The 16,415-nt window shown below is 46.3% G+C and overlaps 4 protein-coding genes across 4 annotated transcripts; 1 reads left to right on the top strand and 3 right to left on the bottom strand.

The window, feature by feature from the left end:
* Positions 1 to 3,681: 3,681 nt before the first annotated feature.
* Positions 3,682 to 5,475, top strand: Tannase (the record flags this gene model as incomplete). Its single annotated transcript, XM_036636384.1, has 1 exon — positions 3,682 to 5,475. The coding sequence occupies one exon, from the start codon at positions 3,682 to 3,684 to the stop codon at positions 5,473 to 5,475; it is 1,794 nt and encodes a 597-aa protein (XP_036498517.1).
* A 398-nt stretch (positions 5,476 to 5,873) lies between these two features.
* On the bottom strand, positions 5,874 to 6,869 carry CGCS363_v004534 (putative isoaspartyl peptidase/L-asparaginase 3; the record flags this gene model as incomplete). The annotated part of the gene is made up of 1 exon (XM_036636383.1): positions 5,874 to 6,869. One exon carries the CDS (start codon positions 6,867 to 6,869, stop codon positions 5,874 to 5,876), a length of 996 nt encoding a protein of 331 aa, XP_036497217.1.
* Positions 6,870 to 7,499: 630 nt separating this feature from the next.
* BFAT (Beta-phenylalanine transaminase) lies at positions 7,500 to 8,836 on the bottom strand (the record flags this gene model as incomplete). The annotated part of the gene is made up of 2 exons (XM_036636382.1): positions 7,500 to 8,291; positions 8,348 to 8,836. The coding sequence occupies 2 exons, from the start codon at positions 8,834 to 8,836 to the stop codon at positions 7,500 to 7,502; spliced, it is 1,281 nt and encodes a 426-aa protein (XP_036498519.1).
* A 1,008-nt stretch (positions 8,837 to 9,844) lies between these two features.
* ITP1-4 (Itaconate transport protein) lies at positions 9,845 to 12,012 on the bottom strand (the record flags this gene model as incomplete). Its single annotated transcript, XM_036636381.1, has 5 exons — positions 9,845 to 10,446; positions 10,509 to 10,955; positions 11,035 to 11,103; positions 11,196 to 11,436; positions 11,488 to 12,012. 5 exons carry the CDS (start codon positions 12,010 to 12,012, stop codon positions 9,845 to 9,847), a joined length of 1,884 nt encoding a protein of 627 aa, XP_036498518.1.
* Between the last annotated feature and the right edge of the window lie 4,403 nt (positions 12,013 to 16,415).

The raw sequence follows: 16,415 nt of genomic DNA, 5'->3' as shown, positions 1-16,415 counted from the left end.
TCGGGTTTGATTGTTTCCCGCTCAACAGCTTCTGTTGTTGAACCGGGGCAAATATAACCTGGTGATCGAGATCTTTATCCACTCTGGCGACTGATAAAAGTGCAGAATCTTGCAGCTCATGAGCTTGGTCGCGATGGTGTTATGCTCCCCAGGGATGATGCATGTCCTGCAGACATCACATGGGCCAAGGTGTCTGTGAAGGGTCGGGTGTGTTTGCTCTTGGCAGCAAACTTGCGGGCGGGGATTCACCAACACGGCGCAGACGACCCGAGAGCCCGGGACGCCACCAATAAGCTGCAAAATACACAATTGATCCATGGAGCTGCATTGCAATCAATGCGAAAATTCGCCAAGACCATGGTTCTGAGTTGTGACGAGAACTGAGAACCGCCAGTGTGGCGCATGAGGCGTAGTTAAAGTAGTGCGACCAGCACTTTCGGGACTTTGGCCACCACTCAAATTACCCCTGAATCGCAGCTGGGGCCCTCATGGTCTCTTTTACGCACAAAGATGCACATTGAGAGGAGAGAGATTCTCCCATTTTCTACGTGCCTATTGACGCTGCTCAGAGGTTGCGGCAGCTCAAGCCTTGGGTGGATAATTGATAATGCCAAACCAGTGATGTGTCGGGGAGGCAAGTTCCGTGCTTGCGATAAAGCGGGAGTCACTTGCTTTGAAGCGTTATCCGTACAGCCAGGTCAAGTACTATGGTGCATGAATTCTCCGAAATCTCCGACTCATACCTGTTGGCACGCTGAGCCTAACAGTGAAAGGGGCTCCTCAAATAACCGAGGTTGTTACGATGAAGCTCCGGAGCCCTCTAGGCCATCTCCGTATTCAATACGAGGACAACTGGATCTGGAGCTGGAATATTCAAAGTGCGTATGCTTCTTTTTACATTAGAAACCCCAGATGGAAGGTGTCAGTCTTCAGTTTGCCAGCAAGAAGGTTCAGGCATATGAGGAAACGTCCGTCACGACTTCGAAGGGTCACTTGGGTGCTCGGCGCCTTCTCGCACAATCACGACTGTGCAGTGTAATACCGTGCCTCAAATTCAAAAATGGACCTTCGAATTTCGAAGCAAGCACTTATGTCGAGTCGGTGGAATGTGGGAGGTGCTCGGGTGAAGCGCCTGCAGCGACGAAGCTTCATTCTCACGCAGCCGCCTTTACCGGGGCAGTTCGTTGGTACCGCAGCATCTACCATGGACTGTTGGTTTGATTCGACCCAGCAGGATATCAGTAATCACATGATTTGCTGTATTCCCTCGATTTATTTGGTGCTATCAACCTTTTTTTCAGTTCAGTGGTGTTCTCAGAATCGAGCTTTCGTGGTTCTAGCGATGAATTCGACTTCAAGCCAAATGCATGTCGGCGATTGAAAGCCCGTTGTTTCGCACAAGGCGTATTTGATTGGCTTGATTCTACTTCATACGTGTAGGTATGCTGTCTAAGTAGGCCTTCTTCTGACTCCGTGGCACATTCTTCCGAATAGACATGAGGATTGGCTCAGAGATAGGAGAATGCGCGTGGTCGCTGACCTAAGCCCCTATTCGCATCTTTGTAGCCATCGCAGAGCGGTCTTGCTGAGTGCTCACATACCTGGCATCAAGTAACCTTACACGTTACGAAATTTCACACCTCGCGACCGAGGTGTACGAACTGTGATGGAAAGATCCTGCTCAAAATAAAAAATCACTCTTCTCGATGCCGGCATCAACTCGTTCCGTGAAGCATGTGTGCAAAGTGAAGTCTCTTTTCTTCATCAATGGAAGGTCTCCATTTGAAGGGCGACCGCGTCGATCAATCATCATCGCCGCCGCTGTCATTTCCTTTAATATGGTTACGACTTCCGGTTTGGAACTGTGTTCATGCATCTACCCCAATTGCATCCAAATCCGGCTCCGACCTACCCATCCATACTTGACCTCATTTGGAAGTCGGATCCTGAGCAGGTTTACCGGCGACCACGACACGTCATGAGCTGCTAGACACCAAGCTCAGACGATGTCAGAGAGGCCCTCAACGAGGTTGAGCCAAGCTGGCTGCTGCGCGCAGGTGACGCAGGCGAGACTTACCATTATCAGAACGACGAATTCAACTATTTGACTATTCAGACAAGCTTCCTATATCAAATACATACTCGTAGAGATATGTCTTACGCTTCGTCCGCGTGGTACAACTCGCCTACAGTCTCGTTAACCTACCAACACAGCCTGTAAATAAGCATTATCATTGGCTCAGAGGCTCGGGAAGACCCCACTTCATGATCGGCAACGATTCCGATATCACCTCGGACTAGCCCCACTATGGCATTTAGACTCTCTGCCACCGGAGGAAGGGCGGGTCCTCGGCGGCCCCGTCTTTCTTCGACTTTGAGCTCTATTTTGATGAAAGACGGCATGACCCGCCTTGGAAGACCGGAACATTCTCAGGAGAGGCGAGCAGAATTACTCGGTGGATGACAGTTCATGAGCTCACCGACGCCCACAACCCGAAGGCGGTGCCGAATCGGCCGCAGACTTGGTGCGGCGAAGACCATACATGTCGAGCTTCTGCAGAGCGCGCAGTCGTAATGGGCGTAAAAGCCCCTTTCCAGACCTTTCTTCTTGTGGGGTTGTCCCGAAGGAAGGGCTCTGCTATACAGAAGCTTACGACTCACGACTCATCTTAAGGCTTATGCAGGCATCCCTTATTTTACCTGAAGAGCGTAAACAACAGGGTATTCTCGGATCCGAGAGACAGGAAACTGTGCAGGATGCCCCGCCGAGAAGGAAAGGAAAACTTCCGCGGTCGATGTTGGCTCGGGAGTTTGTTGTGGCTTTCGTCTACTTGAACAGTGCGCCGTCATCACGTTACGCTGCGATCTACGCCACAAACTGGCTACGACCCTAGTGTATCTTCCTCAAGCTTGACTCGGTTTAAGCTCTAGCCCCCAAGAACGAGAATTCTCGGGGCATGGATACCGCGTGATTTGTGGGGAGAAAACTTTCCGCTGGGATAGACTTAGCATGGTGAGGTCATTCCATTGAAGCTTGCCCGTGTGCTATTCTCTAAGAAGGCTCAAAGTAAGACACATGGCTGAGGGCCCTAAGGGCAGACGCGTAACGCGTTACTGCCACAAAGACAGCGCAGAAGATTGTACAGGACCAGAGTTACGTGGCACCCCGGTCTTCTGATGTTGTACCCGAGGTGCTAAATCAGACATTTCAATGCAAGGAACATGTCCCGACGAATGGAAAGACGGGTCTCCACACGAGCCAGGTTCGTCCCGACTCCTAGTCTGCCAGCCTTACCATCCAATATGGCATTCCCGTTCATCGTGGCTGACGTGGACGGAGCTTACCGACATAGGGGTTACTCGGCCCCCATCATATCTACCGGGCCAACTGGGGTCGATGCGAGAGCTCCAGATCACGGCCCTACTGCGCCTCTGCACTATGAGGCGTACCTACGGGACGTGTGTGGGGGGGATGTTCTCGATCGCAATGCGACGGGGACTGTCGGACAGCGACATCGTCGTCGAGGGTTGAACAACGACGATCTTGTTTATAAAAGCAGTCGTCCTAACAATGTGTTTCTGGTCTTGAAACTCCTCACCACCTCAGGTTGTTTCCCTTTCTCTCCATCCACATTCGTTTCAACTATAATCCTAGGGCGTTTCCATCTCAACCTCACCAACATGCCTCAACTCTCCAAGGCGGCTGTCCGCGCCCTCGCGGCTGCTGCTAATGCGGCTTCTCTCACCGATCTCTGCACCGTCGAGAACGTCCAGAACGCCCTCCCCGCGAACGGCACTCTTCTCGGAGTCGACCTTCTTCCTTCCACCGTCACCGTGGCCGCGGTCTACAACGCCACCACCGGCGGCGGCGGCATGGGTGGAGCTTCCTCCGGCAGCTCGGCCACTTACAGCTACTGCAACGTGACGGTCCACTATACCCACACCGGCCACGGCGACAAGGTCGTCCTCAAGTACGCCTTCCCCAGCCCCGACGACTTCAAGAACCGTTTCTACGTCGCCGGAGGAGGTGGTTACTCCCTCTCCAGCGACGCCACCGGCGGTCTGGCCTACGGCGCTGCTTCCGGTGCCACCGACGCCGGCTACGATGCCTTCAACAACGACTACATGTCTCAGGTCCTTTACGGCAACGGCTCCATCAACTGGGATGCTACCCACATGTTCGGCTACCAGGCTCTGGGCGAGATGACCCAGGTCGGCAAGGCCGTTTCCAAGAGCTTGTACAGCTTGACCGATGACCAGAAGGTCTATACTTACTACGAGGGCTGCTCCGACGGTGGTCGTGAGGGTATGTCTCAGGTCCAGCGCTGGGGTGAGGAGTACGACGGTGTCATTGCCGGTGCCCCTGCTTTCCGCTTTGCCCACCAGCAGGTCCTCCACGTCTACTCCTCTGCCGTTGAGCATGTTCAGGACTACCTGCCCCCTCCCTGCGAGTTGGCCAAGATCGTCAACTCCACCATCGCTGCCTGCGATTCTCTTGACGGAAGAACCGATGGCGTTATTTCCCGTACCGACCTCTGCAAGCTCAACTTCGACCTGAAGTCCGTCATCGGCGAGTCCTACTACTGCGCTGAGAAGAACAGCACCTCTCTCGGCTTCGGATTCAACAAGAGAGGTCTCAACAAGAGACAGGCCGCCGGCAGCACCACCAGCTACCAGCCCGCCCAGAACGGCTCCGTCTCCGCTGAGGGTGTCGCCGTTGCCCAAGCCATTTACGATGGTATCTTCAACTCCGCCGGCGAGCGCGCCTACCTCTCCTGGCAGATCGGCTCCGAGCTCGGTGACGCTGCCACTGTCTACAACTCTGACACCGGCGCCTGGGAGCTCTCCATCCCTTCCACTGGCGGCGAGTACGTCACCCGCTTCATCCAGCTCCTCGAGCTCGACAACCTCTCCGACATGAACAACGTCACCTACGACACCCTCGTCGACTGGATCAACACCGGCTTCCTCCGCTACTACGACACCCTCCAGACCACCTACCCCGACCTGAGCACCTTCCAGTCCTCCGGCGGCAAGCTCCTCCACTACCACGGCGAGTCCGACTCCTCCATCCCCGCCGCCTCCTCCGTCCACTACTGGCAGTCCGTCCGCTCCATCATGTACCCCAACGCGACCGACGAGGCCGCCCAGCAGGCTCTCCAGGACTGGTACCAGTTCTACCTCGTCCCCGGCGCCGGCCACTGCGGCACCAACAGCCTTCAGCCCGGCCCCTACCCCCAGAACAACATGAACATCATGATCGACTGGGTCGAGAACGGTAACAAGCCCGACCGCCTCAACGCCACCGTCACCTCTTCCACCAACGTCAACGCCGGCGAGACCCAGATGCTCTGCCAGTGGCCCTCGCGCCCTCTCTGGAAGGGCAACAGCTCCGACTTCGACTGCGTCAACGACGCCAAGTCCATTGATAGCTGGACCTACACCTTCCCCGCCTTCAAGGTCCCCGTCTACTAAGCGTCTCTTTTCGCTCAAGTCTACACCAAATCGATTTTCTTATTGTTGAAAAAGCGTGAAGTTGCCACGAGAGTGGTGACTGTGTTGAGATAGAAATTGTTTGTGGATAGTATGTGGGATGGCTTTGCATTTCTACTTGTACATTTGGTAGCCTTACCTTTAGGGCTCTCTGCGAGTCATGGCGATGTATATAAATCAGATCCAGTCTGACACCCGAAATCTTTTAGAAAGACCAATGTTGCAGTCTCAATGACCGTGTCTACTAAGTGTGACGCGAGTTTGTCGACGCCATGGAGGTGGACTATATACGTTTGACATGGTTTATGAATTACACATACGTGAAGATAAAAATATTCATTATCAGTAAAGGTATGTTAATCTCCACCCCGAATTGTTTTCTAAGGCATCTGAACCGTCAATGACCGACCAACGACGACCGGAGGCACAGTGACAACCTGTGTCGCATTCATCGTCCCGCCTCTGTATGCATAGGTGAAAGTCCAACCCGAACCTGCCCCTGCATGCTCGCCCTTGTTGTTGACCACCACGATGCCAGCTGATACTGCCGGGTACTTCTTGACCATGCGAACGACGGCATCTCGCGCTGCTTCCTCCGGGGTCATACCCCTCCTCATGCTCTCAACAGCCTGATAACACGGCAGGAACCTCATCATGATGTCGCCATCACCCGTAGCGCCGCAAGCCCCGACATCACCGTCAACATACGAGCCGGAGCCAGTGATAGGCCCATCGCCCACGCGCCCAGGAACCTTGAACGAAGCGCCGTTCGTCGACGTACCCGCCGCCATGATTCCATTGGCATCGATTGCTGTCATGGAGATGGTGTCGTGAGAGGCTTGGGCGGAGTTCGGCGCGATGAGGTTGAAGTAGTCTGGAGAGCTGGAGTCGAGCTCAACCGGCGTGTATGGGCCGCACGCAGTCTTCGGATCCGGGCTGACGTTCTGTCTGTAATTTGACTGGCAGTTGCCCTTCTTCCATTCAGCACATCTTTCGGTGGATGCCTCAGTTGATAGGGTCTCAGCGGTAAAGCCGTTCTCGATGGCAAACTCCGTCGCGAGGTCGCCGGCCAGCATGGTGTGCGAAGTGTATTCAAGCACATGGCGGGCTACTCCAATCGCATTCTTGACGCGGCGGAGGGCGGCGACGGAGCCGGATTTCATGGTCACTCCGTCCATGATCATGGCGTCGAGAGTCGTCTCGCAGTTCTCGCCCGGGGACCCTCCGAAACCGACGCTGCCGTCGCACTGATTGGCTTCGCAGGTCGCGCAGCCGATCTCGACGGCGTCGAGGGCCGAGGTGCCCGGCTTCAGGAGCGCCTGGTACGCAGCGTCGGTGGCAGCAGTGAAGGGTCCGCCCCACGTGTTGATGACCATGGGGAATCCCGGGGAGGATTGACCAAAGACATGACCGGGATGAAGGGAGAGGAGTGCGATGAGCTGGATGAGTGGGGCCATGCGGCGGGGCCGGGTGTCCGGCATTGTGGATGACGGCCGGAGGAGAGCCGGAGACCAGTCGGACAACCTAGGGCGGAGGTGAGTGAAGTCGGACGAATTGCGTCTCCTCTTCGTCAGACTGATTGAGGATGGTGTGAGGGATGAGTGTTTGAATTGGTTGGCGAGGCGTCCTTAAGAGCACGGATGCCGTGCGCCGCTTCGGCGTTGTTTACCCCGCGCGATAGGCTGATCTGCTGCGATAAACAGGGATCGAGGGGGTTACCACGTTACTCTGAACCCGCCAAGAGACCTTGATCCTGCGTCTTTATCAACCTTCCTCTCTGAGCACCACCGTCAAGACTCCGGAAATCGGTATTTCGAGCAAGGGCATGGCGGGTCACCTGTCATTTTATTTAATGCCCGGCCCGAAAAAGTCTTATCTGATTACGGGCCGACGCATCGAAATGGGATGTGGCTTTAAGCTTGCTACTTCATCCCGAGTCAGGTATCATCAACACAATGAGTTGCAAGTGGACACGGTTCATTGCATTTGAGACGATATAATCGCTCCTACAACACTTCGTCACAAAATTCTTTCGCCACTTCCAACACTCTGTTGATATGTTCCTCCTCGTGGGTAATGTTCAACGCCAGAAATCCCCGACGACCGACGTAAATCCTCTTGCTCAGCATATAAAAGAAAAACAAGTCTCGCAAGTTATCTGCCGAGGGCCCGTTGAAGTGCACTCCAATGACGCTGCCGAACCCACTCAGAGTAAGTATCGACTCGTCCTTAGCCTTGAAAAGAGCGCCAAGTCCTTCTCTCAGCTTGTTGCCGAGGCTATTGTTCTTATCGAGGGCTTCTCTCGAAAGCAGCTTCGTCGCAGCAACACCTGCTGTCATGGAGAATTTGTTGTTGTTCCAGGTGCCGGAGTGATGCAGGCTCGTGGGAGACGACGGGTCGTACAGGTCCATGATATCCTTCTTTCCGCCAAAGGCACCGAAGGAGAAGCCGCCTCCAAAGTGCTTGCCGATTGTCGTCATGTCGGGAATAATTCCGTGGATTTCTTGCAGACCGCCGTAGTTGAGGCGCGAGGTAATGACTTCGTCAAAGATCAAGATAGCGCCGACGCGGGTGGCCTCGTCCCTGAGAAACTGGAGGAATTCCTTCGTTCCAGCAAACATGCCGGCTGCGCCTTGCAACGGCTCGACGATAACGATGCCGAGTTCTTCGGTAATGAGAGGGCGTGTGTACTCAATGTCGTTGTATCGACCCTGAACGAAGTCATGAGGGAGAATCAACGGGTTTCCTGGCGTGAAGGCTAGTGTGCCGCCGTGATAGCCATTTTCGAAAACCAAAATCTGATGAAATTGTTAATAAAGTCCCGAAGACTTGTGGGGATTGAATTACTAATTACTTTCTTCCTCCCAATAAAGTGCAGAGCAGTAGCAATAGCCATGGTGTTAGCCTCTGTACCTGAGTTACAGAACCTGATGGCGTCGATACTTGGAAATCGGTCCACAAGCAACTTTCCCAATTCGCCCTCTTTAGGTCCTGGTCCACCGAGAGTAAACCCTGACTTGGTAACACTCTCAATTGCGGCAATGATGTCTGGGTGTGAGTGGCCAAACATGCCAGCGCAGTACTCAGAGAGAAAGTCGAGGTACTCGTCTCCATCCATGGATGTTAGATGACAACCGTGACCTCCCGAAAACGCCAGTGGGAAGGGTTCATAGTAAAGAACGGAGCGGGTTGTTCCTCCTGGCAAGGAACCGGATGCCTCCTTGTTGCATTGCAGTGACTTTTGGTTGTCTGAAACGTATTTGTCGAGGTACTGGGCGAGTTGCTGTTGAATCTTGATGGCTTTGGAACTCACGTCCGCGGCATGAACTTCGGGAACCGTCATAATGAATTGCGGGTATCCTGAATAAAGACACAATAAAGACTCGGGACGGTGGGATGATGGATCGGAGTTCTCAGCTGTGGAAAGTCGCCAAGAGCTGTGCTAATTTGCAGGATGAAGCAACGAAATATATACCTAGTACTGACGAGCTCAAGTCTTCCGAGGATAACTATCATTGCGATATCTCACCCCGGAGCACCATCGGCGTGCCGGCCGTCTAATAGAAATGTCAATCGCGTTGCTGATAAGACGAACCCCGCTCGGGTATGCATGCCAGCGGTAAGCCGAGTCCGGGGTCGGCCCGGCCGATTGATCGGGAAAGAACCAGAACCGAAAGCCGAACCTTGGGTGATTCCTGACTAAGGCACGAAAGGAATTAGTCCGATTGATGGGATCAAATGTCAGTTGAAGATTTACCAGTGGTTGCGACGAACTGACAGCTATTTAGGTTCTTTCAGAACAAGACGCTGACCCCTGATCAGGTCGACTGCGGGGCGGAAATCGGATCAGCGCTCGTGTGTAAGTCATCAGCATTTCGAGCTACGTTGATTCGCCAGACCAAAGACAGATTTTGTCTGGGGATTCTTGTCTGAAAATAGAGCCAGCTCCACTGACGTTGCGAGTCGTAACCGCTGCCTTGGGTACGATGCGATAGTTGGCTGGTGCCGAATCTGCTGCGGAAAGCAAGACGATACTTCGAAGGTATCTCTCGAAGCATGAACAGTGGCGCGAGCTTTCACGAATTGGATGGTTGGGCTCCCAAAGAATATAGATAGAGCAAAACATGATCAGCGTTTGATCTGCTAGATTGTCGCATGTATCTTGAAATGCTTTGGCTATGAGTAGCAGTTGCACGAAGTTCATCACAACCGAGGAGATTCTCATGCTTTTGTCTATTTATCCCTTTCCCAATAATGCAAACATGTATGTAGGCTCCGTATTCTGGAGCGTATGCTGGCTTTTTGAACGATTGTAAATGCTGACGAGCGTCTTTATCTCGGAGAGGACTGTTCAACCCGAACGCCCTGCCTCTTTCTCGGTCTCTGTCATCTCTTTCGCCTGAATTCTTGCAGCTCTCCATTGTTGGCCCCAGTACCAATGAACAACCGCCAACGGCCCAACGACAACCATGACAAGTGCAAGTCCAAGAAACGCGGCCCCAGGTCCTGTTGAAGCGATGAACTGCTCTATGAACGCCACCCCAATCGCTCCTAGGCCGCACCGGACGAGATTGTTGATGGCTGTAGCACTTGCTCCTTTGCCGGGGCACAAATCCGTGACGAGAGTCTGATTGAGGGCGAACACAGCGTTGCTCGTCGCAGCGATGAAGAACTGTAGTGTAAGCGGAACAGCGATCCAGCCTGTCAATGAGGTCGCGGAGGGAAAGTTGAGCGAGACGCCGTAAGCACCCGTTGATGCGATGAATATGACGACGACCCATGGCAAACGACGTAGACGCGCCCGTTCTATCGGGAAGTCGGCGGGCATGTTCTTGGCTGTCAGTTTTTCGGACTTCTCCATGTTATGGGATGCCTTGTATGCCTCTTCTATTGCTTTGTAATCTCGTGTCATTAGCTTTCCAGCTATGGCTGAGCCCACGATAGTTCCGAATCCTGTGAAAGAGTGAGTCAGATTTCGTCTAAGTCGTCAAGAGTGGAGCGTTGGTATAACATACCATTGGGTAGAAACGCCAAGCCAATCTGGAGTTCATTTAGGTTGAAAAGCTGTTTGAACAATCCAGTGGTACTCGACGTGACCATGCTCCAGATGGTGTAAACAACACCGCCGAATATGAGGTTGATGAGTATGTCTCTCTGTACGAGCAGACGCAAAGGCTCCAAGAAGGTTGCTGCTGTCACCTTCTTCCGCGGAAGGGGTTCTTCCGGGTCTTCTAGATAATCAGGCTCTTTTGTAACAAGGCGTATCAGGGGCTTATAGACACCCCCCAGCCGGAGCGAGCCATTCCCGGCAATGCTTCGCATGGTCTCGGGCAGAAATATGATAATCACAATAGTGACTACCGAAGAGAGTATCAAAAGAAAGACAAAGATGGATCGGAAACCGAGGAAGTTTGCGAGCAGACCGCCGAGCACAGGCCCAACTGCTATGCTGAAGTTTCGGACTTCGAGATTACCTCCGAGTAAGCAACTCCGAGCACCAACCACTCACTGCAGAGCATGAAACAGGAGGCATCGACTTACTCGCCTGGTAAAAACTAATGAACTCACCCCGCTCCGCGGGAGGAGAGATATCCTGGATGACACCGTTTCCTACAGTGGTGGTTAGAACTTGATGAGGAGTGTGGTTTCTTTTAAAAATAGGTTTGGTGGGTTTGGGCTGATCGCCCTCGGGTCGGGCTTACCGATGCTGACGGTCGAAGCGCTGCCGGCCGCTTGCAACCCTCTGAAAACCATGAGAATGGTGAAATTTGGCGAAAAACTGAGACCGATGTTGGAAATGATGTAGACGGCAAAAGAGGCAATGTAGATAGGTCGTCTCCCCAAGGCATCTGAGATGGAGCCCCAAAAGAGCGGCGAAATGCCTTGGATAATGAGATAGGAGGTGATCGTCAACGAGACCATCTCGGCGCTCACATGTAGATCCTATATTAAAGTTAGCTAATGTTCGTAAATCCGAGGTACAAAAGGGCCTACCCGTGAGATGGCATCGAGCGAGGGAAAGTAGATGTTTGACGATAGGCCAGAGAACAACCCCGCTGTGCCTATAATGACGATAACAAACCACTTTTGCCTCTTGGTGAAAATGTGATAGGGCGGCTCTGGAGGCTGCTCCTGCAGTGTGTCCTCGGCACTTGAATCGTCGAACGGATTCCGAGCATCGTCTGCCTGCGTGTCTGCCACAGAGTTCGTGTCTGCAAATGGATTGCGGAACTGGCTGTCGTTGTCACTATCTCTCTCCCGAATGGAAGGCAGTGACATTGCTCGATCAAAGAAGGGATCCAGATCTGATAGACTCGAGGATCCGGGACTTCTAGACCGGAGGCTCATGCGATCCCTCACAGAAACCCGCGTCGGCGATATGTGTTCGTCGTGTTCTCGGCCTCGGTTGAGATCCGTCTCGCTGGTCAGCAGGTGCAAGCCACCCGAAGCAGCCGCAGATATGCTTCTGCGGATGCCCTGCTGCAGAGTGCGAGGAGACGCACTTCCAGCAGCTGCCATTGTCAATAGAGATGCCGACTGTTTCGAGGACATTGGGTTCCAGGACTACGACTTGCGCAACCCCCGAGTTTTGTGAGGCGATCCGTGTAAATAACGAGTCTGAATTGCTTTTCAACGTTCAGCCAAGATTCGAAATCCCGACACACAGATCATCAACTCGTCCGCCAAGACCTCTGACGGGCGATTTCAGACTAACACCGGCTGTTGTTGAGTCCCGGGCGTCTGTATCCACGCCTCTCCTACACAACGGCAAACAGTCGCCGACGTAAAGGAGTACGCAGACAGGCCTGACACTGCCCGGCAAATGTTCCCAAAAATAGTCTATTCGAGAGTATCAGAGTTTCCGCTGCAATTCGTTTTGCGGGTGCATACGGCCGACGGGATCAATCTGCCTTGGGGTGATTGACTTTTACCCAAATCAGCTCGTAACGCTACGCTACTGGCTGGCCTGTCAGTAAGCGTGAAACGCTCAAGGGTGATGCGCCAAGCTTAAAACCACTCGCCGGCCTGCCATGTGTCACCACCTTGCATTCAGCTGCGCGGTAATAAAGACACCGGAGCCTCAACCCTTGCTCGGGGTCACCATATTGCCTCTCTCCACTCAAGAGGAGCCGATATCTAATGTCAACTTTACCCCGCGGAAATTTCCTTCTGTCGCTGGAATCCTGTCGAGACGATTACGCACGCCCAGACGCTGGAGCCAACGTTGGACCTGTTTGACTTGAAGTAAAACCAGAGGTATGGGACCGGTTACATTACAAGACGTGCTAGTGGTTCATATCCTGACAAGACCAGACTCATGTTGTTGACTCAGCTGTCATGACAATCAGTCTCCCTCGGGACATTCTCATAGGCTTCCAGGTCTGAACTTGCTCCGCCACTGGTTTGTCTGACCTGTCCCACTTCTCTCTAAAGTCTCGAGATCCCAACTCTTACACTCATCCTTCCAGATTACCATCAAGACTCACATTCATAATGGCTGGTCTATCGATGGCCAACAGGAGGGCGGCTCCTCCACCCAGGCTGGACCTCGAGATTGTCCGTAGGCAACAACAACAACAAGAAAAGCAGCAGCAGCAGCAACAAGGCCGCACTGATCCAAACACTCCGACTGGGCCACTTACACCAAACCGACCTTTGATCGTCTCGGAACTACCAGTAGTTGCGATCCCACATGCAACAACATCAAAGCCGGCTCTGCTCACTCCATCATCAACTCGTCCATTAACACCGATACCGACATCAACACGTCCGCCTCCTGATCCAGCTACTCCTACACTGCCAGTTCCAAGAACGACATTTCACACTTCAACACGAGTTCCATCAGTTCCATCAGTTCAACTAACTCCATCTAGGCTTCAAATTACCTATACTATAGATACCTATAAGTACCTATCTAAATAAGTTAAGTTATAAGTATACTTAGAATATAAGTAGATAGGTTTATTAGGTATATAAGTAAATATTAATATAAGTATAGGTAGAGATTCTACTTATACCTATAAGTTAAAAGTATATACCTTCTAATAGATATAGTAAAGTATTATATTAACTATTCTATTAATTATATAAAATTTATTTTATTAGTAATATAAGTTACCTATTTTAAAATAAGTAAGTTTATATTATAATAATTATTATAATAATCTTATAAAAATTATTTCTATATTTAAATACTCTTTATATAATATAGTTACACTTTTATTACTAAATTCTTAAGATGATCTATTTAAACTAAGTTATTCTTTACTATATAGTTTTATAACTATTTTATTTTATTATTATTAATTAAGTCTTAGTTTTAATCTTATTCTTATTAATTTAAGAATAGTTATCTATCTACTCTTAAAGAGTATTATAAAATACTAAATTATTAGTATTAAGTTAATATATAATATCTTCTACTACTTTTTTAAAAGTATTTACTAACTTAATATTAAAACTTTTTTTATTAAAGATTTTAAGATACTTAAAATCTTTAAAATTATAGCTATATCTAATAGCTTCTTCTCTATTATTATTACTTATTATATTATTACTAAAAAGATTTTCTTTATAACTAATAGAAGTTTTAAGGTTTCTATTATAATTATTAATAGCTATAATATCTTACTTTAGATTATTAATAGCTTTAATATTTCTTATAAAGATATTACTATATTAAGCGTTTTCTTTAGTAGTATTAGAAATATAAGGATTTCTAATAGAGATATTATTAAACCTAATATTTTTAAGCTAATTATTAGTATAAAGTAATTATATAAAAGTATTATCTAAAATTATATTACTTTTATAATTAGAACTAATAGTAGAAATTAAGTCTTTATAATTAATTCTTCTCTTTTTTTTTAGCTTTATTATAGCTTCTCTTATTATAGCTCTCTTTCTCTTCTTTATAATATTTTATTTTTTTTTATTACTTTTTTTAGAAAGTATTATCTTACTTATTTATTTAAATAGGATAATAAGATCTAGCTTTAGAGTATTATAAATTATAAAATAGAATTAAGTATATATAATATCTTTCTACCTCTATTTAATTTTATTATAATAAACTAAATAAATATAAATAAAATAAAATAATAGAATAAAAATAGAATTTAGTACTTTTTTAAATATTATTAAGCTATAAATATTTTATACCTTAGGATATTATATAAATCTTCTTAATAAAGTTAATATCTATAGGTTTAATAGTAACTCTCTTAATATAGATTACTATATATAGAGATATTAGAAATAAATTAGTAAAAAAATAAAAAGTGAATAGATAAATATACTTTTAAATATAGTTACTAAAGTTATTTTAATAGTTTCTTAAAAAGCTATTATAGTTATAGCTTACTAATAAGATAGACTAAATATATTAACTTTATTATATATAATTTCTTTAATAAGGTACTAAAAGGGTGCTTTAAAGATAAAGGTATTATAAAAAGCTTAGTATTAATAAGTTTCTTATAAAATATAACCTAAAAGATATTAGTATTATAATAACTAAAATAAATTATAATAATCTAACTTATATCTAAGCTTATAGTAGTAAGTAAATATATACTTTCTTATAATATAAATAGGGATTTTATAAGTAAGCTTCTTATTAGTCTTTTTAGTAGCTATAGTAGTAATCTTATAGCTATACTTATAAGTAGTCTACTTAGGTGTATTTTTAGTAGTATTTATACTAGATAATATAGTAAGTAAAAGTATTATAGATTTAAGATATCTAGAAGAAATTAGATTCTAAATAAGCAAAAATAAGGGAAATAGTAAAACTTATATAGCTATTTATAAAATAAACTAAATAAGATTATAATTATAATATATTATAGAGGAAAAAGAAAAAAGAATATATAAAGTAATAAATATTAAAAAGAGGGGTTATATATATATATCTAATAAGTAATAAGAGTAACTAACCTATTTTTATTACTATAGTAATAGCTACTTACCTTATAAAAATTATATAACACACTAATATAATCTATATATCTATATTATATAAAATTAATTTTATATTTATAATTAATCTTTCTTCTTATTATAATTAAAATAAAATATATCTAAAATAAGAATAAATATCTCTCTAAGTACTTATTATAAAATATCTTTAATTTATATTATATAGTATACCTTAAGAAATATTATTACTACTATATATTTATAGTTTATACTTATAATATTATTATAATAATCTATAAAGTTATTATAATAATCTTTCTTATAAGTTACCTAGTTAGATCTAAAGCTAATAAGAAAAAAAAAGCTATTAGAGATTATTCTATTAATCCTTATATAATAAAGGTATAAAAGCAAATTTATAATATAACTAATATAAAAGCTAAGTTTTACTAATTAAAGTAGTATCTAAATACTAAGATAATATATATAAAAAAATAATAATATAAAAATACTAAAATTAAGATTCCCTAAGTAAAGTAGAGTAAGAAGCTATAATCTAATAAATAAAAGTCTAAATTTATTAAAATATATAAGTTCTCTTAGAAAAAGATATTTTAAAAATACTTATAGGAATATAGAATAAAAAGTAGCTATTACTTAGCTTAATTTAACCCTTACTTTATATTACTTATCTTAATTATACTACTATAGTTAATATCTTTACTTAATACTAAAATTTAAGCTAACTTTAAAATACTAAGAGGATTTATTTTAAAACTAAAATATAAAATATAAATATCCTTTAATAGCCTATATAAAGTATTAACCTAGTTTAAAATAAACCTTTATTAATCTTCTTTTACTTTATATTATATAAATATCTAAAGTTTAAAAACTAACTCTTATAATAGTTAACCTAAATATATTATTAAGGATAATTATAAACTAAGCTAAGAGGATATACTTCTATATAAACTAATAGAGTTTAAATAAAACCTCTT

Source organism: Colletotrichum siamense, assembly GCF_013390195.1.
Source record: "Colletotrichum siamense strain Cg363 chromosome Unknown KSG_Cg363_contig03, whole genome shotgun sequence".
Taxonomy (NCBI): Eukaryota; Fungi; Ascomycota; class Sordariomycetes; order Glomerellales; family Glomerellaceae; genus Colletotrichum; species Colletotrichum siamense.
The sequence above is the reverse complement of the archived record's forward strand: the minus strand, read 5'-3'. Positions and strand labels throughout refer to the sequence as shown.